At 44.6% G+C, this 24,204-nt stretch overlaps 1 protein-coding gene across 8 annotated transcripts in view; it reads left to right on the top strand.

Annotated features, from left to right (window-relative positions):
* Positions 1-24,204, top strand: part of STARD13 (StAR related lipid transfer domain containing 13) — a 324,501-nt gene that overhangs the window by 287,723 nt on the left and 12,574 nt on the right. For all 8 annotated transcript variants that reach the window (XM_081214555.1, XM_081214552.1, XM_081214550.1 and 5 more), the window contains 8 exons: positions 3,713-5,112; positions 6,163-6,336; positions 7,480-7,639; positions 15,780-15,978; positions 20,556-20,766; positions 21,360-21,474; positions 22,360-22,581; positions 23,125-23,342. In XM_081214555.1, coding sequence (XP_081070681.1) covers positions 3,713-5,112; positions 6,163-6,336; positions 7,480-7,639; positions 15,780-15,978; positions 20,556-20,766; positions 21,360-21,474; positions 22,360-22,581; positions 23,125-23,342 — 2,699 coding nt within the window. The remainder of the gene's footprint in view (positions 1-3,712; positions 5,113-6,162; positions 6,337-7,479; positions 7,640-15,779; positions 15,979-20,555; positions 20,767-21,359; positions 21,475-22,359; positions 22,582-23,124; positions 23,343-24,204) is intronic.

Genomic DNA, 24,204 nt, shown 5'->3' with positions numbered 1-24,204 from the left:
TTAAAAATTATCAAACAGATGAAATCTGATCATCTCTTAAACAGTACACTTTCACAGTTATTGGGGAGTCTGCTATGTGCCTGACCGTCTGCTGTGCCGTGAGTGTATAAAAAAACTAAAACTCTAGTATTTTTCATACTGTGAATCATGGCCCGTTGGTGGGTTATCAAATGAATTTTGTTGGTTGCAAACAACATTAAAAAAAAAGAAATAGACTAAACTAGAATGTAAAGTATCAGAGGACAAAGATCATTATTATAGTACAAATTTCTTTCTTTCTTTCCCTTTCTTTCTTTCTTTCTTTCTTTCACTTTAGCGTAATTTGTATGTGGGCCTTGAGTTGTGATGGAAAATGTACTTTTTAAAATTAGCAGATAACATTTATTGAACACTTAGTATGTTCCATATACTGTTCTAGGTACTGTATATGGATTACTTCCTTTTATGCTTCTTCCAGTTTTATTGAGATATCATTGATGTATAGCACTATTTACGTTTAAAGTGTACAGCATGATTTGACTTACGTGCATCATGATTCCCACAATAAGTTTAGTGACTATCCATCATTCCATATAGATACAATGTGAAAGAAGTAGAAAAAGAAAACTTTTTTCCTTGTGATGAGAACTGTTAGGATTTACTCTCTTAACAACTTTCACATATAACGTACATCCGTATTCATTATATTTATCACGTTGTACATTGCATCTCTAGTACCTGTTTATCTTATAACTGAAAAATGTATTTCTTATTGTATGTCACTATCAATAGTTTCAAAGATCCTGCACTAGTGGGAAAAACAGACACAGAATCGTGTCAGTACCCTTTGGACATACTATGATAATTGCATGCACAGGGTACTAAAGGAGATGCCTATTTTTTTCTTTTTTCTCTGTTTTATTTTTGATTTTTATTGCTTTGGTTTTTGTTTGTTTGTTTTGGTTCAAACCATCTAAATACTGCAAAATTTCTCTGAACTGTTTGCCTTTTTTCCCAGGAGTTTACCACTTTCTCATATGCCTTGGTTGGGTTTTAAATATCCCTTTTTTGCCCACAGCTAGTATAATAAGCTCTTTAGAGCCTAGCAGATGGGGGCAGGCTTTCCATCCCCAGCCCACAGTGCCCAGCTTGGCATCTTTTCTAAACCAACATAAAGAAGTCCTTATCCAACTAGTATGTGGTTTGCTAGCATCAGTAACCAAGTTTGGGCTCGCTTTAGAGAGCTCGTTGGAGCTAACACTAAATATTGTAGTTTCTATTTTTAAATATCTGTATTTTCTTTAAAAGCATATCCTTCTTTTGCCTTTTCAGAAACTATTTGCTAAAAGGCTTTTTCAGAATGCTTATTACTTAATATCAACTTCTCCTCACTAGCTTTCTGAAATGTGACATGAAAATCCAATAAACTCAACCTTCAACCTATCACAGTACCTGATATTTAAATGACTCTCAGATTTCAGGGTTTATTATATCCATTACAGGGAAAGAGGAAGTAGAAAATGCTACAAAGAAAGTATATTTTTGACTCATCATCCTATCTACAGTCTTGCCTTTTTTTCCATTTGTACAATTTTTAAACTCTTTTGCCAAAGTTTTGTACAACTTTTTAAAAACTCAGAGCTGATTTCCTACTGTGTTCCCACAGCTATGGAATTCTTTGTGAGTACCATGGTTTTCTACCTTCTTTCACCTTATACATGAAAGTTCAAATGTGTCATTTAGTCCAACTCATGTAAACCTAGATTTTCAGGAAATAAATAAGAATGGGAAGCTCCCACATTTATTGACTAAGCATCTGTTTATTTTTCCTTGAAAACAATATATTGCAAAGTCCAGAGGAGATAAGGTGGATGCCAGATATGTAGACAGATAGATAAGCCATCTGTCTTACACGGACAGGTAGCACAGAAGCAACTGAACAGACACTGAAAAATAACAAATGAACAAATACTCCTCAGTGAGGGACTACTAAATGCAGTACTTCATTTAATCCCCACAGCGAACCTACGAGGCAGGGCCTATGTTTAGTTCCATTTTATAAATGATAAAAACTTACTGTGGAGAGAGTAAGCAACTTGTGTACAGTCACCTAAGTCTAACTGGTATTAACCACTAGCACTGGGAACCAGGTCTTAGAACCAGATGTCAAAGTAAAGTGAAATAAACTTAATCCAATTAACTATACACAGAGAGAGAGAGAGAGAGAGAGCAGTTACTCTATGCTTGATGAGCTTACCTGTAACTGTTGAGAGTGGGTGCTTGTGACATGAGTTTAAGTTAGTATTATAATAAATGCGACAATAAAGACCTAAACCAAATGCTTCAGGAGTACAGAGGGAGTGCAGTCACTGCCTTGGGGCTGTCAGGAAAGGCTTCAAAGAGACACATGAGCTGAGTACCCAAGAATGGTCAGGGACCAGGGAAGGACATGGGGACCATATATACCCCTTAGGCTCTTAATCCTGTAACAGAGCTGGGTGTTGGGGCGTAGTTGTGGGTCAGAGAACAGAATGCAGGAACAGTGGGAGGAAGAGCTGAAATGAAAGCACACTGCAGTCAGGTTGAAAGAGCTTCGAATGCCATATACTAAGACTTAGGAGGGCTGAGGGAGACTGAAAGCTCCTAAACTGGGAAAACCTGTGATCGTAATTGGATTACACTGTGGAAAGCTGTTTAGATGGAGAAGATGCTGGCCTGGTTTTTACTGTGATAACCCAGCCAGAGGTGCCAAGGACCTGCCCTGGGGAATGGGAGTGAAGATATGAATGGGGGAGCAGATCTGAGAATCATTTCAGAGTTGGGTCTTGGTCATACGCATGGTGAGGAGGAAGAAGGAGCGGACGATTCAGTTCATCTCAGAAGGAAATTATTTAGATGGCGAGTTTGTGCTGGGCTTGGCCAGAGGGATTTGCAAAGAGAAACAAAGCCACCTGTGGCCTCAGGGAACCCAGACTCTCCTCTCTCAGGGGCTACGAACCCAGACAAGTAAGAGAAATGTGTGAGGTGCAGCAGGTACGACAGGGCAAAGCACTGGGGCCTCGGCACCCGGACAAGCGTGTCCTACGAAGGCACTCCAATTCAGGGTTAATTAAAACCAAGAAGGCCGGCCCGGCCATGCAGGCTGGGTTGGACTCTCCTCCACCAGGGGTCTCTAGAATAGCTCCCAAGTTTCTACTTCCAGGAATTCGGAGATAATTTTGCCATTAACTTACACAGGGAACATAACGCTAAGAATCAAGTCTGGGAGACTAAGGAGTGTTGGCTCCGAGGTTCAGAAGAGGGAAGCTGGAAATATGGTCCTGGGGCTCCATGAAGAGGTTTCAGGGAAGAAGTGAATGCATTTTATGGCAGGATTCAGTTTCTCTGTGAAAAGAGGAACCACAGGTGTTTATATTTAGGCTTGTCTAGTCGATGATAATGACACCCTCTTTGCAATCAGGCAACGAAGCTTCTCAGAGAGGAAGGAAGGAAAACTGAAAGGAAGAGAGCTTCGCGGGTTGGGAAGGAATCTTCCAGCTACTGGGAAGGAAGAGGATGTAGGGACCATAGAGACGGTGGAGGGACCCAGCAAAGGTGCCCAGGAAACCCAGAGAGCACGCGCGACAGGGAAGGAAGGAGAAAAAGGAGGTGGGGGTACCGTGCTTGTGCTCACCTAGGTTCCCCTCTCCATCCCAGCCACCTGTAAATGAGCATCATCCTTGATGTTTCCCAGGGTGACGACTCTGATGAGGAAGATCTCTGCATCAGCAACAAATGGACTTTCCAAAGGACCAGCCGCCGGTGGTCTCGCGTGGACGACATCCACGCAGTGTTTCCCGGCGGAGACAGAAACGGGTCGTCAGGAGACATTAGGATGAGAAACACGACCAGCAGTGAGAGTGTCCTCACCGACCTGAGCGAGCCCGAGGTCTGCTCCATTCACAGCGAAAGCAGCGGCGGGAGCGACGGCCGCAGCCAGCCGGGCAGCTACGGCGCCGGCCGGGAGGCCTTGGACGGCCCCGGGCAGTACTGCGCCCACGGCCCAGCCATGCTGGACGCCACGCTGGGCGGCAGCAGCCTCCCGCCGTCCCCCAAAGACGGTCTCCAGCACCCTTTGCACCCAAAGAATGAGAAGCCCACCCGGGCCAGAGCCAAATCATTTCTGAAACGCATGGAAACGCTGCGAGGGAAAGGAGCGCAGGGAAGGCAGAAGGGGTCGGGGCGGACCGGGGGCTTGGTGATCAGCGGCCCGGTGCTGCAGCAGGAGCCCGAGTCCTTCAAGGCCATGCAGTGCATCCAGATTCCAAATGGAGATCTCCAGAACTCATCGCCCGCTGCCTGTAAAACAGGACTTCCGGGCCCCAGCAAATGGAGCGGTGAGAGCAGCCCGTCGGAAAACAGCAGCAGCGGGGTGAGCACGCCCGGCCTGAAGGAGCGAAGATGCCAGGAGGCCCACAAGCGTGGGGGCATGTACTTAGAAGACCTGGATGTGCTGGCGGGAACAGCACTGCGGGATGCAGGGGACCAAAACCACGCACGCGAGTTTCATTCCCAAGAGAACTTGGTGGTACACGTTCCCAAGGACCACAAACCAGGAACGTTCCCCAAGGCGCTCTCTATCGAAAGCCTCTCACCATCAGACAATAGCAGCGGGGTTAACTGGAGGACTGGGAACGTCTCCCTGGGCAGACAGCCAGGCCCTGGGTCCCGGGAGCCCAGGCTCATGGCGTCCTGCCACAGAGCGAGTCGAGTTAGCATCTATGACAACGTCCCCGGCTCCCACCTGTATGCCAGCACCGGGGATCTTTTGGACTTGGAGAAGGACGATCTCTTCCCTCACTTGGACGACATTCTGCATCATGTCAACGGGCTCCAAGAGGTAGTGGATGACTGGTCCAAAAACCTGTTACCTGAACTGCAGACACATAATGCACTGTCCGGAGAAGCTGGTTTCTGCCCCTTTCCCCCTCCTAGTCAGATCACCTTAGATTTTGAAGGCAATTCTGTCTCCGAAGGTCGGACAACACCCAGTGATGTGGAAAGAGATGGAGCGTCTCTTAATGAATCAGAGGCTGCTGGGATCAGAGAAAGGAGGGACTCTGGAGTAGGGGCCTCTCTGACCAGGCCAAACAGGTTGGTGACATGACTTTGTGAAATGATGTTTAATCCATTTCATAATAATTATGGTCTACGTATTTAACAAACATTTATAGAGTACCTTCTAAATATTTAACACTGTCCTAAGTGATGTATGCGGTTGGGAATTATTTGAACAGTAGTATGTCTTTTGTGCAGATATTGTGGTGGTTGAATCCCTGTTAACTCACATTCATTTCTCCTAGTGTTTACCCTTTAATTCAATCTTGGTTTTATGCAAAAAAAAATTTTTGAGCTTCTTATGTGCAAAGCACTGACGAGAAGGTCCATTGCCTGTGCACAGGCCCTTCCCATGACCTTGCAAAGCATCTCTACCCCAAATTTTAAACTTTTAAAAAACTCCATGAGAAATTTCTGAGATCTAAGATGTATACACACTTCATAAGTTTATTTTGGCTTGAAAATGCCGATTACTAAGTACATAAAAGCTGTTGTACAATGACCCTTTCAGAAGCTCCTTAGACAATGGCCCTGGAAGGGCCTAAGCAGTAGGAACAGCCTACCGTATGTGCTGCTGGGTTTCTCACTGAGGCAGTGATGGCTCTCGGGGCTCGTTGACTGACGTGTCATCACTTCAGGAGTGCTTCATCAGTGCTGCTCACCAGTCAGAGTGCGGAGACAAGACAGCACTCTACAGCTCCCAAACGTTTGCGATCTCTGGCTCTCTCTCTGTCACTGTCTGTCTGTCTGTCTGAATGTCTCTCTCTCTCTAATGCACACACACAGTCTCAGCTGCTTTCAACACTTTGGGAATGAGTTTAGGAATAAACAAACATAAAATTTATTATATCACTTATTTAAGCCTCCTAATGAAACAGATAGTGACTTTTTCCAGATTTGTCAGACTTGGGAAAAATAGTTTCTTCTGTTTATTCTGTACATTTTGTGTCTTCTGTTCCATTTGCTTTGTGGTTTTCTTGGCTCGGAAACTATTTTGATTAGCTACTTAACAATTAATAACATCCTGTATTTTCCGATAACACGTCCCCTTTGTGACTGGCTTCTCTGACGGTCTTTCCGGTAAAGGCGACTCCGGTGGAACAGCTTCCAGCTCTCACACCAGCCGCAGCCGTCCACGGCGTCGCCCCACATCAGCGGTCAGACAGCCGGCCAGCTGAACCTGCTCCAGCGCTTCTCACTGCTTCGCCTCACGGCCATCATGGAAAAGCACTCCATGTCCAACAAACACGGCTGGACGTGGTGCGTAGCCCATTCACGTAGGAGGGGACTGTTTGTTCCAGGGCTCAGTATGCGATCGCGAACACTTCAGTATTTACTTTCTGATTTCTGAACAAGCCGTTCATTGCCTTCACTGCCAATCTCCTGAAAATAATGCCCAGAGTTCTGCCTTACTGTCCACCTCTGGGCTGCCAAAGCTTGGATGTGATGTAGCCTGCAGGAAGCATTGCTTTATTTGTAGCTCTCTGTCAGTTTCCAGGGAAGGCAGTCAGGCTCCAAGAAGGAAAAAGGACAAGTAAAGAGTAATTAGTTGTGAACAGAGACATTAAAAATAAACTTGCCATCAAGTAATTTTGGCAGTTTGCAAAGAAACATCTGTTTCTTGTACCTTCTGGCCCAATGCAGAGCTCAACACTTATAGAACTGCTTCATTCAAAGAGCACTGAACTCTTCAAATACAGTTCTGCTTTTATTTCACTGGCAAATGAAAACAAGAATATGCAATAAACCTTTGGAATAAGGGATTGACAAAAGCATATGTTGGAACTTGAATATGGACCTATTTTAGATGATTTGGTGGATCTGGAAAAAAATAAAATGTGTTGTTAATTGTCATATAGAAGAATCGGCAATGCTTTTATAAAAATATTTTAGAAAGTTATAAATTGCATGGTCAAATCAATATATGCTTGTGTATTAAAATTTCCTTTAAAAGGTACAACTGGTTCTAGAAAAGTAAGGATATAGTCTAGGAATGTGATTTATCTTCTCTCCCCTTCTTTCTCCCCCAACCCCAACCAGATTTCTTCTTCTTGATGTATTTTTTAATTTGTTTTGTTATGTCTTGCTGGGGATGTTTAAGTGTTTACCACTTGAGAAGTGTGTCTGTCACAATTAAACTGGAAAGTCCAGCACTTGATTTGAAAGCAGGGCCATAAATCCATTCTGCTAATGTGAGTCATGCTGTTTAATAGTTACAGGTCTAACAGAGGCACGGGGCACACACAGTCCTTCTATGTAATGTGAATAATTAACAGAGAAATGTTGAATCCCCCCGGGCCTGTCCAATATTCCAACAAAAGCTTGGCTTCCCTCTTGATCTCACAGCCTGTCCCCACAGTGTGCTCCACGAGGCGTGCATGACCTGCTTTCTGTGAATTCTAGGGCAGTTCCAAAGTTCATGAAGAGGATGAAAGTTCCTGATTACAGAGACAAGACAGTCTTTGGCATCCCTCTTATCGTGCACGTCCAGAGAACGGGACAGCCCCTGCCACAGAGTATCCAGCAAGCCCTGAGGTATCTACGCAGCAACTGCCTCGATCAGGTAGGGTCGTAAATCCCAAGCACAGCCTGGGATGTATGGAGTGCCAGGCAGAGCCAGATCTGTCCAGGATCAGACAAGACATGCCTCTCCAAAATAAAAGGCATTGTGATCTTTATAGGTCAGTATTTAATCTGACCAGGTGACATCCTTGTCAAGCTGTGTGAGGATGTTTCCTCACTGGCAACTTGAAGGACACCCTGGAGTGACTGCAGAAAGCTAATGTTAATCATCTGTACCTGTAATGGCTAATTTGTGTTCCCCCGAAACAGAGTAAAGCTGTGTCTGCTGCATTTCCTTTTAATTATGGTCTCAGTGCCACCATTAATTTCACATCATTCTGTTATCCCTCTTTGTCTTTTTTTTTTTTAACCAGAATTAGGTCTTTATATCTCCCTTTGTTAAATTTTTTTTGAAGAAGCAACATGACAAATTTATTTATATCTTTCAAAAATTTATTTATATCTTTTAAAAATGTGCAAGTAAAATATGAAAATAGGGACTTCCCTGGTGGTACAGTGGTTAAGACTTCACCTTCCAGTGCAGGGGGTGCGGGTTCGATCCCTGGTCGGGAAGCTAAGATCCCACATGCCTCAGGGCCAAAAAACCAAAACATAAAACATAAGCAATATTGTAACAAATTCAGTAAAGACTTTAAACATGGTCCACATCAAAAAATCTTCTAAAAGTATGAAAATAATATCAGCTAAATTAAATATTCCCTCATCTTGTGGAGTTGATTAAAAAGCTCAAGCTAAACAAAAGTCTTGGAGATCATTTTCGTCTCCAGGACTGTGGGGGGGCCATCACAATGGTGGACTCTGATTGGCCCAGAATGCAACCCATCCTATAATTAACCAGGCCAAGCCTTTGCTCCTCGGAATTAACACTCGTTAGTTTCTCTGTTAGACATTGGGTCCAAAATAAAATTCTGCTTGATAAATTACAGCCTTGAGTAGTGGGGGTATTTTCAGGCAACTATTCTATAGTGGCTTTTGTTCATCATATTCTGTAATGCCCTGTGAATAATCTGTGCCAACCTAAGATTATTTGCACTTCTCATTGATTTTCTCTTGGCCTTGGGCTCAGTGGACAGGAATGAGCTGAGCTACACGAATTCATGAACTGACGCTTGTCTCTACCCCAATGCTGAGATCATGCTAAGAATCAAGATGGTCTCTTGATGAATCTGATACCAGTTTTCAGTAAGAATGAGAGTAACTTCTTCATTCAATGCCATTGTTGATTGAACTAAATGCATTATTCCATTTTCCCTTCCCACTCCTAATTTAGATAATACACATATCTACATTTTTTCATATTTAGATGTTATAGTGAGGGTAACAGTCGTTGCTGTTACTGTTGTGGTGGTGATGGCTGCTTTGTTTGAGAAATGGCCTGGATGGCTTGCCTGTTGTTTCTCAGAAAGAAGGGCAATAGACCACTTGTCTAAAACTAATGGTGCTCATCTTTGGCAGATGCCCCAATATCAGTTGACTTGTGAATAACATCCCAATAGAGCAATCCATTGAATCTGGTTTGTTAAGCATTAGATTTGTTTTCTTTTTAATTTTAGAGTTTTTATCAAAAGCACACCTTAATCAAAGGTAGAGGGTCTGTGGGTATTTTACTGAGAAAACTTTTTGGGGAGGTGGGCTTGAGTGAATATTTGGAAATACCCACTCTAATTAATCTCTTTTGTGGCCCTGAAAGTACTGCAACCATGCCCTTTGGCGTAGGACTTTGTGGCTTCAATTGTACCTTTACTGGTTTATTAGTACAGACCCAAGATTGTATTTTGTGGAGAGTAGCCTGTTATTCGGACACATGTTTTTCCAGGCTTCTCAGTTTTCATAAGGGTATGTAAGGCTCATCTCCCCTCTTGACTGATCCTCTTAGAGTGTTTGGCTCTGCCTTTTACCAAGCATAGAAAATATTTTGTTCCAAACATTCTAATGGATAGCCAGCTAGCTGATGCTTATCAGCAAAAGCTCTATTCAGAGAAAACAGTGTTTGTTCAGGAATGCTTAAAGTAAATGCAGGCCATCTGTGCCATTCATTCAATAATAGTAACCTTTCTTGCATGCCCAGCATGTTTCAGGGATCATATTAGGTATCCTGCAAGCATTGCCTCATTTAATCCCACATCCACCCTGGGCAGGGTTAGCCCTTAGGAGGCAATGTGGAACCAACACTTGCTTGAAAATCTATCTACAGAGTCCAAGTTTTTAACAAGTGCACTTTGCTACCACCTGTTAGAATTGCTTGTCCCAGTGGACTTTGGGGTGATGCCATCTCTAGCATTGAGGGACACTTTGAGAAGTGGCCCTAAACAACTCATTGATGAATTCACTCTCAGGATTGTGTTGATGATGTTGATCATTATATCATGTGGTGTCTTTTCTGTAAGAATGAAAGAATATTTTTCTCTGGCCCCAGCACCTGAAAAAATTGTTGTTTTTAGATAACTGGTCGGTATTTATATTAGGTATAGCAGACTCATTCAGCTGGATATGTTTTCCTCTCTACACTGGCTGCTAGAATTATTGAAGCCAAATGCATGTTCTGCCTGTAGTAAATATATATAATTTGGGGGCATGAATTTTGTGTGTGAACCTCATTCCTACTTCCTGCTAACCTTCTCTATCTTTATTTTCCTTTTGCTCTAGTCCTCTCATCTATTATCTTTAATTGCATCTTACTATACTTTATAGATCATTGTAAGTCACCTTGAATTCTTTCTCGAACAAGATTGGGTATAAATGCATTGTAATACCACCACTCTACTCACCGCATAGTCTTTATGTAGAATGGAAACCAATCCTGCCCCCTGTAGATTCTGAATAATGAGTATCACCGGCATCACTGCTGTGACTGGGCCCAGTCTCCTGTTTGAAGACACAGTCATATGAACAGAGAGAAGGACAGTGGCACCAAAACCCCCTCAATTTCTACTCACTGGGTTATTCCCAGCCTCCATTTCAGGCCTATAATTTTTTTTTTTTTTTTTTTTTGCTGTATGCGGGCCTCTCACTGTTGTGGCCTCTCCCGTCACAGAGCACAGGCTCCGGATGCGCAGGCTCAGCGGCCACGGCTCACGGGCCCAGATGCTCCACAGCATGTGGGACCCTCCCAGACCGGGGCACGAACCCGTGTCCCCTGCATTGGCAGGCGGACCCTCAACCACCGCACCACCAGGGAAGCCCTATTTTTTTTTTTTTTTTAATCTGGAAGAACACCACACTGAAAAACAGTATGCTGGCAAAGCTTTATAAGAAAAAAGACTCATTTTGTAGACATAAATACTGATTCTAAATGTAACCGCAATGAACAAGGCAACCCTTCTCTTGTATCCATCAAAAGAAAAAATCCTCGAGATGTCAAAGGGACTTTCATGGAATGCAGTTCCTCCCCTTATGGGGTACCCAACGCCAGCAGGGCCCCCGCCTCGTATGTCCCTCCCCTTCATCAGCACAGAGTGTGGGCAGCACACAGAGCCCCCCTCTGGTCCCTGTGAAGAAGGAAGGTGGTCATAGGAAGGGACAAGGGGAAACTAGAGAAACATAATAAGAATCGAAGAAAACCAGGCTCAGGAGGAAGACTGTTCTAGAGATTTAAGAGCGAACTTGAGCAAATAAAAGCCAATGAATCAGAAAAGAAAGAGGAGGGATGAGAGTCACAAGGAAGGAGCGGACACACACCAGATCAGGGTCCTTCCTTCGCCAACGGCACCTCCTCTGAAGGGAAGACTCAGGTCTACACAGGCTCTTGAGATCTCAGCCCCCCGGCCATGCAAGACCAGAGGGTCTCAGAATACCCGTCCTCTAAACCACCCTTAACTGGCTTCTCTGCTGCCTGCCTCTACACGGTCCCCTCGAACCACCATGCGAGACTGTCCCAAGGCTCAGCCCCTCATCCCAGGGAGGGAGGCTTCCTGCAATAAGCTCAGCTTCTCTCCCTCATGCTACACATTCTTCTCAAACATTCATCACAAACAGCTGAAGACAGCCCTATGGAGTCCTGAAACAAGACCTCTGTTCCACCTCCTGCACCCCCAAGTGCAGAACAGCTTCCGTATGAGGAAACACAGTGTATCCATTTCTGCCCTGGCAGCTGGCTGGAGATGAAATAGGGAGTTTAGCCTTCAGTTCTGAACCATTTGTATTCAGACGCAGCAGTCTGTGAGACGAGCGGGCTTTGCTGGCTGAGCTTTATTTCTGCCTTACATCAGCTGCACAGAAGGACAGGTCATACCCAGCCCCTGATGAATATGAAGTCACGGCAGAGAGTGGCTAAGCCTGCAGTGCTCCACATAAGAACCCACCACATACTGGTCTTAGGACCCTCTCGCTCTCTCAATAAAACCAACTTTTCTTCATTAGCGGAGCACATCCCTGAAGAAGAGGAAATGCAACTCCTGACAAACATCATTAAGTGCTGCAAGGATTAGCATAAAAAGGATGCCAAGTAGGAGATTTAATATTATTTAGATGAAATTTGAGTTCTAATGCAGCACTCATGCCCAAGCTCTCCTTCTAATGGAGCAGTAAGTTTTAAAAGCCCAATTATGCTGGGAAGACACTTCATACTCAGTACAAGTGTCCTCGACCTGCCCCCTGTTCATCACCCTCCCTGCTGCCTACCTCGGGTAAGATGAGTGATGTTCCAGCGCCTATCTTTTTAAATTATACTTTGATTCCTTGCTTTTTTTTCTTTTTGGCGATACGTGGGCCTCTCACTGTTGTGGCCTCTCCCGCTGTGGAGCACAGGCTCCGGACATGCAGGCCCAGCGGCCATGGCTCACAGGCCCAGCCACTCCGCGGCATGTGGGATCTTCCTGAACCAGGGCACGAACCTGTGTCCCCTGCATCGTCAGGCGGACTCTCAACCACTGCGCCACCAGGGAAGCCCGAGTCCTTGCTTTTTCATAGCTGAGTTTTTGGGTGGAAGACTAAAGAGAGAGGAAAGTAAAACTAGATCAGAGCAACACTCATTGTTCATCCTTTTATCTTTGAAATGAGAGATTATGTGCAAGAGAGAAGCTTAAAAAATGGATTTCGCATCGCTGACCTCTATTCTTACCTTTTAAGAGAGAGTCTTAGAGCCGTGCTTTCGAGGTACATGAGAGCAGGCCCTGCTGTGTAATTTGTGGAGCCTTGTGCAAAATGAAAGTGCATATAAATAATGAAGAATTTCAAAACGGTGACCGCAGAACGTTAAACCAAGTGTGGGTCCCCGTGTGACTACCCAGGTCACCCTCCCACCAGTGACACACGGAAGCAAATGAAAGACATTTCACACGTCTTGGGTCCTCCTTGTAATGAAGCTGAAGGGTCTGGAGTTGCCTTCCATTGGCTGTGATGACAAGGGTGCCCTTAGAAGAAATCCATTGTAAAGTGGTTTCTTTGGTCCTCCACTTTTTACTTAGAAAAAAAAAAAATTAGCCAAAAATGCATATTTTATCACTGCTCTGAAAGCTTTTTGCAGAAGAAGAAATGATGGTTGCCAACTCCATGGGCCAACAGCCCTGGTTGCTCTATGATGATGGGTAGGAGAAGCTCTTCTCTCTGGTTCCAGGACCTTTACATCACTAGAGGAAGCTTCTATTTACCACGCCCAGGGAGTTTTTCACTCCAGGGACCAGAAGCCCTGCCCCCAAATGGCTTAAACTATAGAAAATTCCCACGGTCACATGACAAGAAGCAGGACAGTTCCAGGGTTAGTTCTTACATTAGCTCAGTGACATCTTTGAAGACAGGCGCCCTTACCATCTTTCCCTTCCGCCATCCTCCACTCCAACATCTGGAATCTGATTTCAGACCACCTTTACTTTATTAGGCTTAGGAAAAAAACTTTCCTTTGGTGCTTCCAACAAAAATCCCCAGAACCCACAGATATTTCCCACGTCCCTTGGATGATCAGGGTGGGACGGGAAGGTTATTGTCAGAAATTGAGGCAGAACAAATAAATACCTGACAACCCTCTGGACATCCTGTGAGCTCTTAAGTCAGAATAAGCAGCTCGGAGCCCGCAGCTGGAGAGCTCCAGACATGTCTAAAATAATTAAAATCACAATATTTGCTGAAACTAGAAAGAAACTTGGAAACAAAACAATACAAAGAAAACACCACTGGGATGTGTGTGTACCTGCACATCACTGTGCACCCCAAATCAAAGCCAGCAAGACACAGAGGACAAAAGAGGAATCTCGTTCTGCGATGTCCTCACAAACACTTGTCTGCTTTATTCTTTTTATAGAATCCGATCAATATTTCTCTACTGTTAAAACATAATAATAACAGGAATTCTCAAATGGAATAATACCAACTCACAGGAGGATAACTGTGAGTCACACTGAGGAATTCACCTCTGGGGCACTTGGCTTCTGAGAACTCCCGCGCAGCACAGCCCTGAGGCACGGTCCCGGGCCTCCTTCCAGAATCAGAAGAGTTGAGATGTAAACACATCAAGGCTGGATCTCACTTCGATAATCACTCATTTGACATCTTGAACTTTTCTTTTGACAGGACATGCTTTCTTCTCATGCCCTTTGATGAAATTTAGAGTAGTTGCCAGAGGAAGAGAAATGCTCTTTGGATTCTTCTTGGCAACGTTTTGCATTTTCTAGACATTCCAAACTTTAAGAATAAAAAAGAAAGCAATTAATATTTTAAGTGATACCATGCCTTAATATCCTGTTCTGTGAAATTAGGGTGGTAAGCCTTGGAACGCCAAGAAGTATTACTAAGAATTCTGTTTCTATTGCCACAAAAAGTAGCGGGGTAAAATTGCCCCTGCGATCCATTCAGCTGACGTATACAAAAACCTGAGTATTCTCTGATTGCTTGGAATCCTTCCCTTGCTGTGATGCAGTTTAAAAGAATTAGCGCTGCTCTCTGTTTATAGCAGCAACCAAGAGAGCTCTCTTCAGACCCCTGACCTTGGGTCGAGGCCGGCCTGGCACACAGAGCAGCCAGTGAGACAACCTGGAGTGTGTCTCTCCAGGAATAAGGAGGGAGAGCAGCACTGACTCGAGGCCGCTGCCCACCTCTCTGACCACTGGGAATGTGGAAGTGGGCCAACCAGTGAGCCCTTGGGGAGTGAAAAGAGTGGAGACTGAGGGTTGAAGAACCAGTTTTGAGAAACTCAGTGCCCTATAGGCATTTAAAAATAGTAGACATACGAATTCACTATAAGCCTGGGCTCCCAGAGAAGCTCAGTTCTTTTGGGGTGACGGCAGGTCCACTTGGGGAGAGCCTACAGCATAACCTGGAAACCACTGCAGGAACCTCCATCCTCACAGGGCTCTGCTGCCCCTCACTCGTTCCTGTTAGGGGCATTATCCCCTCGGTGCCTTATTGCTCCATTTATCAAGCAGAGGAGTCGTCTAAGCCCTAAGGATGAAAAAGGCATAATACAGTGTCTTGAAGTCTGAAGGAAAGCCACTTAGGAATCATTCTCACTACAGCCATAGCTTCTACCCATAATAACTAACCAGGTAGAGTAGTAAGTGCATCATATGAGAAGCATATGTTATAAGGATTCTGAAGAAGGAAAAGCATATAAGTAAGACCTGTCAATCAAAATATGTGCTTAACGATATTTTGTTTCATGAGCATATTCCCTATAAACCTCTCCTTCAAAGGGGCATTGGATATGCTTACCTATCTGGGATCCACCAAACCTTCCATTGGCAGAAGTCTCTCAAAACCCCCACTAAAGTATACACGCCAGAAGGTAGGGAATTTTGTCTGGCCTGCTCACTAATGACTCTTAGAAGATATAAGTATGCCTGATATATAGGGGGTATTTAATCATTACTTGTTAAATAAATGAATAAAAAAATAACGTCTACCATGTTGTAAGACTTGACAAGTCACAAAGCACAATCACGTATATTTTCTCAGGAGCCCTGTAAGCTGGGCTATTATTATTATTTTCATTTCATGGGAGAGGAAGTCAGTGTTCAGCTACTGCCCAAAGTAGCTAAGTTAGTCATTTACAATATACTAGTTTGGATGCAATTCCAAGTCATCGAGTCCTGGTCCTATTGCCTTCTCATCTCCCTCAGTGTGCTTGCAGTAGAAAGAAAATGTCTGGGGCAAAGGTGGCCTCACTAACACGTCACTGTGGCTTGTTTCAGGTGGGTCTTTTTCGAAAATCAGGCGTGAAGTCTCGAATCCATGCCTTACGTCAAATGAACGAGAGCTTTCCTGAGAACGTCAGCTACGAGGACCAATCCGCTTACGACGTGGCGGATATGGTGAAGCAGTTCTTCCGGGACCTTCCTGAGCCTCTTTTCACCAACAAGCTCAGCGAGACCTTCCTCCACATCTATCAGTGTAAGTGGGAACAAGGCAGATCAGTGTTCTCAAGTGCATTCATCCACCTAAAAAACAAAATTCTATAGATTGAATTTTAATTGTACAAGTAATGCATGAAGAAGTATATAAAAGCTACAATTCTACCGTCCTCTCCAGAAGTAAACGTTGTTCACACTTCAATATGGAAATCTCCAGGCTATATTTTATGCATTTGAAAATACGTTTTTGACATCAAAATCTTCCTGCTCAATAGGGTTTTATGTAGGATATAAAAACTAACTTTCAATATACTTTTAATAAATTTAAAATGAAAAGGTAACACAATAGAATTTATTTTATATATAGGTGTTTTTAAAAAGAAAGCATTTCCTTGGGATATATGAAATCCAAATGTGTTAAAATGACTAGAAATGAAAGGAAATGTATTTTAATGCAATGTATTTTAATTGGTGAAAAGTAAGCAAACCAAATCAAGGCTTAAGCTTAATTCAACTAATTTATATTTTCACTTAGAACTTTTTAAGTGATATGAAGTTGATAATTGTCAGCAAAACCCCTTTAATTAATCATTGAAAATAGCAAGTATTGACTTAACAACATATCCTGATAAAGATAGTTGCAAAGTAGGGGATGGTATTAGAAATGAACATGTGGCTCTTTTCTAGCTGCACTGTTATGGTTATACAGTTGTCCCTCAGTATCCTCGTGGGATTCCTTCCGGGACCCACCGAGGATGCTAAAGTCCCATAGTTGGTTTTCTGTATCCTCAGTTGGGCGTCCGAGAATTCAAACAACCACGATCATAAACATAGTACAGGATTCACAGTTCGTTGAATCTGCAAATTCAGGACCCAAGTATAGGGAGAGCCGACTGTGTATTTACTGAAAAAGAAAAAAATTTGCCTGTTAAGTGAACCCGTACAGGTCAAACCGTGTTGTTCAACAGTTAACTGTAAGTATTTAATGGTCCAAGTCTCAATTCTTTAGGAAAAAAACACTTGGCCTGTGGACTTTTGAGTTTTTAGCAACATATACATGAAGTGGACCTTGACATGGAATTGATCCAACTTGAAGCAGATTCTTGCTGTTGAGAATTCTGTACTAAATGTGTTTCAGGAGTTTATAATATTGCAAATTTGAAAAGGATTATAACAGTACCACTTGTAAAAACAGGATAAAGTGGTGACCCACTAAATAAATATTATTTTGTTAGAGTGAATAGGTTAAGTTAAACTAGTGATACATGTTGCTGGAGGCTAAATACAGGGAATTCATGATGTTTCTGCTGTAAGAGGTTGAGCTGCGTTTTTCAGTTAAACCTCCCTTATGGTTTGGAAGTAGCATATATGAGTCTTTACATTTAATCAGTTCTCGGGTTATGGTTGACACTAGTCTAAGGTTAAAGTCAGATTACTTCCAAGAGATAAATGCTTTTAGCCCTTTGTGAGACTCACAAGCAAAATAAAACAGATCAAAGCAGGGCTTATTTTAGCTGAGCAAACATTTACTGAGTTCTGCTTATGTTCAGGGCACCATGCTGAGCACTGCAGAGCATATGGATGGGTAAGACTTAACTCTGCTGTTAAGCATCTTACAGTTGAGGGAGACGAGACATGGACATAAATAACTGCAAAACAGCCAGACTGGAGAAATCCCGTGATAAGGTTACAAAGAGCACCCAAGGGGGTTGAGATGAAGAACAAGGACTTGGTGGAGAAGTGACAACTGAAGGTTGAGACACGTGAGGAACACATGCTGAGTGAAGTCAATAGCACATGTGTCAGGAGATTACAGGATTTCTGTCTGGCTTGCAAGGAAGGGTAACTGTCCAGTGCAGCATCAAATGACTCCAAACATTAGACTGGGGCTGTACCCAGGAAGGGCACTGAATATTAGAGCAAAGAGTTCATATTTGATTCATTAATCACTGCGGGGACCCTTTGGGTGGTGTTGAGGGAGCTACCAGTTACGGTGCTCTCAGATGTAAACACAGAACCCAGAATCCAACAAACAGTGGTTTAAATAATAAAGACATGATATAATCGCACAAGACAAGAAATCTGGAGTTAAATAATTCCAGAGTTGGTTAATTCAGTGACACCATGGCTGAGGTCAGCGTCTTTTGTCATCCCCTTAAGGTCACAATATGACTGCCACCACTCATCTTTATCATGTCTTCCCAAAACCACATCCAAAGGCAAGAGGCAGGCAGAAGGGTTCTCCTTGGGCATATGTCTCTTTTTATCAGGGAGATAAATGTACAGAAATGCCTAGCTAGCATTTATCTTGGTCCCATAGCCCAGAAATTTTACACTTTTCTCCCCTAAATCAGTCACTGGGAAGAGAAATGGGATTACCATTTTTGGTCTAGGCCAACATGGTTATCCCCTGGTTTTGAGGGAGGGGCCCAACTTCCCTGAGCACATTACAGCCCAGACCTGAACAGAACGTGGGTTTTCTTACAGAGAAAGAAGGAGAGAGTAGGTATTTCATAGGTAGCCAGGCTTGTGCCACAGGATGCATGTCCACTGGAACTGCTTATTTGACCCATGAATCTGGAAGTGGTGAACGAGAGGCACTGGACAGGACGAGAATGGAGGGTTAGGGAGCCAGCACATTAGTTGAGGTTCTGGGTTACCTGTGGGGACCTCCAGCGGCAAGACTGGAAATAAAGATGTTCTGGGGATAGACTCTGGAGTCAAAGTTTCCAAAGGACTGTGGAGAAGAGAGGGACAGTTCCTCCTCCGTTCTCCAGAGCAGGTCCAACTGTAGCTCTGTTACTTCTTGGACTTTCATCAAATGATTAATTAGAGTGTTGGATGGATAATGAACACATGTGAAGCCCACGGTCTACAGGAGAGAGAAGGAGGCAGGGATCAAAGACCCTGTAGTTTTAAAGAGCATTCAGAAAGGAAAAGGGGGAGGGGAGCTGATCTGGGGGCAGAGAGGAGCCTGGACGTGGAGTCTGAAGTGCTGCTAGCCATCTGTGTGGACGCCAGTTATCAGCACCTAGAAATCCAGATCTAGAACAGTCTTCTGAGAGCCAGGAAAGAGGCAGGAACCACAGGAGTGCCTGTGCCACAAAAAAGGTCAAAGAGGATAGGCTCCGATACGAATGGTGAATTTAGGGATTGACAGTTGACCTTTGCAGGCATCTTTAGTAGAAAGTAATGATAGAAGATATTTTCTGAGGGATAAAGAAACGAATGAGTAGAAGGAAGCTGGGACAACCTGTAGCCACGACAGATGACTCTTCAAAAATCTTGGCACAGAAGAGAAGGTTGGCAGCTTAAAGCTAAACAATGCATGCACTGGACATGTTACCTAAAGCAGCTTATTTAAAGGCAGTTCAAGGGCTCCAGCTGAATTTATAACACTTCAGTGACAAGCCTAAGGTCATTAGGAGTATCTGCTTCTGCTTCAGCACAAGCAAGAAAAAGGAAAAAGGTTTCTGTATAATGTGAACAGAATGGCTCTCCTCTATCAAACCCAGGTCTGTCTTGTGCCAGTTCACAGTGGACGTGGTGGGGGTGGGGGTGGGTTCCAGAATGTCCAACCCATGGTCAGGCTCTTCCAGAGATTCGCATTTGCCGGTTGACTGGGGCCCGCAGTGTGCCCCGCCTTGGTAGGGCCGATGATGGAGAGGGGCAGGACCTGGGCAGAAGGCACGCCACAGCCCTCAAGGAGCAGCAGGCTCCACGTTTTTTTTATCAGGAACCCCTGCCAGTAGGAGCTATCTGAGCATGTATACTTACATATTTTCAATAATATAAATATATCGTGATATACTGTAATATACTGTGCCTATCATAAGACACATCCCATAAGTACTTTCAAAGCATGAGAGAAAACAAACACCATTGGAAATTCCAACAGTTTCTTCCCACCCCTCTTTGGAGCACAGACACCTGCTGCAGAGACCCGCTCTAGAACCTGGTATTGTAGGAAACACAACTGTGTTAGCCCACGTGGGCTCCTGACGGTGTCTTTCAGAGTGAGAGGAATAAGGGTGGTGAGTCAGGCCTCACAGATCATTAACAAACACAGCCAGGGGGCAGCAGAATGCAGCATGGAGCACCCATTTTTCTATACCTTTTCCTTTTAGTTCCCTCATACTGTTCAGGCCGATTCCCTTTCAAGCCTGCTGACCAGTGCCCATCACCCCTATCACCGCCCAGGCAGGGAATGGGCCCGAGAGGGAGGGGCCTGGTTCCTCTTCCCCAAGCCCTGGGCGTCCTGGGGGACGCTTTACGAGCTGGAGGTGGGGTGGGAGGGAGGGTGGGCAAGAGGTTTGAAACAGGTAGGTGAGGAGGCGGATTGCTCCAAGAGTATGAAAAGCCAGCGCAGGGTGTGCCTTGCCAAGTCCAGCCTCGTTGTGAAGACTATGGGTTCTGGAGTGAGACTGTGGGGTTCCAACGGCAGCTGGTCCAGCTTCTCACCACCTGGGGCAGCTCTGCGCCCTTAGCTGTTGTCATGTCACTGTTGTGCTGACAGTGACCCCGAGTGTGTTCGCAGGAAGGTAGCGCTCGCTCCCCCCCTCCCGCTGGCTCCTTCCGCGGCTGTTCCTCTAACTCCCGGCACCGCTTTTTCTGCAGACGTCCCCAAAGAGCAACAGCTGCAGGCAGTGCAGGCGGCCATTCTGCTGCTGGCCGATGAGAGCAGGGAGGTGTTGCAGACGCTGCTGTGCTTCCTCAACGACGTGGTCCACGCGGTGGAGGAGAATCAGATGACGCCCATGAACCTGGCTGTGTGTCTGGCCCCCTCCCTCTTCCATCTGAATTTACTGAAGAAGGAAAACTCCCCCAGGTGCGTTTTCCTCAGCAAGAATGCTAATCCTAAACCAGGTATTCCCCACGGCTACTTAAAAAAACTCCCACTGTATTTCAAGTTGGGGATTTGTCAGCACTTCATTCATAATTAGAAAATGTTTGGAGGAACATAATTCATGTGGCTCAGCATCAGGGAATTGTCAGAGTAGCACAGTGTCCTTTGTGATCCCGAAAGCCTGGAGTTTTGTTTTGTTTTGCGTGTGTTAGTGGGAAGGAGGGAAAAAGGACACAAAGTAGTATTTTACAATCTTCAATTTTAAAAGGCTAGATTTAAGGCCCAAGCACGGCAGCTTGCAGTGAAGTAGTTTCAAACTTGGGAAGAATAGATTAATTTCTCCCCCAACAGTTATTCCTGCCCGTGTATTTTTCCAAGGTTTTCCATTATGAACTGTCAGACTCTTAGCCTGACTCAGGATATCTAAGATGTGTAGTCACTGTTTTTATTTGGAAATGAGAAAGTATGGGATCTGGGTGGCGTCTGGGCATGAAGACATGACAAAGGGATGAGCTGTGTACTGTGAAAAGCTCTTGGGTTTGGGATCCGCTGAGGACTCTCCCCCTCAATTACAGAGTCATCCAGAAGAAATATGCCTCCGGGAAGCCAGATCAAAAGGACCTCAGTGAGAATCTGGCCGCAGCTCAGGGGCTGGCCCACATGATCATGGAATGCGACAGACTTTTTGAGGTGAGTGAAAGGTTCCAACTGCCTTCCTTATAGCTCTTGGAACTCGATAAGATGCTTGGAATGGTTGCTGCATTTATGGCTTATTTCTGTTTTTTCCTGATTTTATAATGACAATGGTACACTCGATAGGTCTGGTCTTTGCCTCCTAGAAATGTGAGGAGTGAGCTTATATATTGAATAGTTGAGGCTTTGACAGTTAAAGACACTTGGGTTTACCATGATGATGGTTTTTATGAAAACAGTTGCATCAACTTCAGGTGCCAGGTCCCAGGCCAGCCAGCCAAGTACGGTATATTTTATATAACCTCGGGACTTGATTAGATTGTGTGTGTGTGTGTGTGTGTGTGTGTGTGTGTGTGTGTGTGAATGTGTGATACTGAACAATCGCTGTGAACTCAGAATCAGTGACAGCTTATGAATACAGCCACAGATACGCTAAAGGATTAAGTGAAGTAGACTTCCGGCATACTTCTTGGGGCAAAGTCGTCATTTGCAAAAGGGAAAAGTGTGCCACAAAGGTAAAGCTGCCTCTAAGTCATGCTTGACGTTCCCCTTAAGTCTGTGCACTTTAAGTTTCCTGAGCCCAAGTTTTGCCAAATTGAATAAAAATGTATAATAAGTAAAATCAAAGGAAAATGGAAGGAATGAATGGGAAGTCATGGTGGTGTTTTGAATAATAAATATAGCCTCAAACAGATTTGGGTTTCCTGACTTGGGGAAGCCCGCCCCCGACCCCTTCACTGATCTTAGGCAAACATCTCTTGCCCCACGGCACTCAGCCCATTGCCCGTACCATGGTCTTTGGCAATGCTACTTTGCTTTCTCTGTCAGTCTCAGCATTTCTGTAGCTCAGTGCATTGCTCTTCTGTGCATCCATCGATTCAGGTCCCGCTTGAGATGGTGGCCCAGTCTCATAACTCATATATGGAAGCTGAGATCCATCCCCCAACTCTGGAAGACCTGGGGGCCCAGGTGGAGGAGAGCGGCGCCACTTTCCACACGTACCTGGAGCATCTCATCCAGGGCCTCCAGAAGGAAGCCAAGGAAAAGTTCAAAGGATGGGTCACGTGTTCCAACACAGACAACACAGATCTTGCTTTCAAAAAGGTAATCTCAGGTCTTGGAAAAAATTACCCCCAAAGAGCCAAGTCTTACAACCAGGGATTTGTTTTGCTTTTAAAATGGCTACTCTGTTCCCAGGGCTTCACCACACACGAATCAGTCAACCACCCACTCTAGAGTCTGTTTGCACATAATCAGACTACAGACTGTGGAGCCAGACTGCTGGAGCCCAGGCCTGGCTCTGTCCCGTAGCTGTGTGACGTTGGGCGAGTCACTCGCCTCTCTGTGCCTCCGTTTTCTTATTTGCATAATGGACATAATAGTAGGACCACTGTCAGAGGAGGGCTGTTTTAAAATCAGAACAATGCCTGGTACACAGGGAGCACTGTGTGCTGGTGGTTATCGTTTTTATTATCAGTATTCTTCTTTTTAGCTTAAGGATAAACATTTAAAAATTCTAAACCTGAGGTATGCAGAGTCACTCGTTCAAGTTACGTACTCAGTGATGTTTTTTGAACACCCAGTGAAGGAAGGTAGGTTGTGTTGGAACTAGCAACCTCTTCAGCATGTGCTGGTGTCTTTCCCAAGGTGGGAGACCAGCATCCGCTGAGGCTGTGGAAGGCTTCTGTGGAGGTGGAAGCGCCCCCCTCAGTGGTTTTGAATCGTGTGCTGAGGGAGCGCCACCTGTGGGATGAGGATTTCGTGCAGTGGAAGGTGGTGGAAACCCTGGACAAGCAAACAGAGATCTATCAGTATGTGCAGAACAGCATGGCGCCTCACCCTTCCAGAGACTTCCTGGTTGTCAGGTAAGCCTGCCTCCGGGGTTTAAGATGCTCCAAAAGCCAGATAAGAGCTGCAGGTTTAAGCATTTCAGAGGTCTCCCACCTAAGTTCAGCCTCCACTGGCAACACTCGGCCGGCCCTCATTTCTCTCAGTGAAAACTGACTTTGCTGTATGTATGCCCGACTTCCTGCTTCTTTCACCCAATTCACAGCTCTGCTGAGTTCTCTTATGGCCCCTTTCATTATGGAGCATACGGTTTATTAAGCCATAAATATTGTTCATTTCCTTGGAACAGAGTCCCCCCAAAATAACTGCTGTTTGTTCAGTTGTACTTTCTGCTAAATTATGCAGACTGAACCTGACTGGCTTTTCTCCTGATTTTGCCTTTCTCCCCCTGGGAAAGCAAGTCTTCGGTGGTGTGACTCTCAATCTGGAGTGTGTTTAACTTCAAAATTCCTCTGTATAACTTCAGCTGCTCATAACTCATTACCAGGCATGGAAACCTTGACAGAGCCCTGAAGGTCCAACTGTGCTGAGACACTTGGATGTCCAGAAAGGTTTCAGGGCCTAACAGGGCTTGCGAGGCTGGTGTCTACTGTCGAAATATTACTTCTAATAGATTTTTGGGTTGAGTTCCGGACCCCTGCTCTCTGGGTTTGGAGGGGGATGCTCAACCAACTGTAGGAAGTTGCACAGTAGAGCTGTGTACATGGGCTGGTGAGTCAGTACTGAATCAGAAAGAAGAGGGACTGAGGATTCTAACAAACCCACATAAAATATGATTAAATCAATACATCCTTTTTTATTGATAACTGATGGTGAATACTGTCTCTTCTCATATATTAGCAGTATAAAAAGAATCACTAGTGAAATTCCCAAATGTGT

Source organism: Mesoplodon bidens (assembly GCF_964165515.1).
Source record: "Mesoplodon bidens genome assembly, chromosome: 17".
Lineage (NCBI taxonomy): Eukaryota > Metazoa > Chordata > Mammalia > Artiodactyla > Ziphiidae > Mesoplodon > Mesoplodon bidens.
The sequence above is the reverse complement of the archived record's forward strand: the minus strand, read 5'-3'. Positions and strand labels throughout refer to the sequence as shown.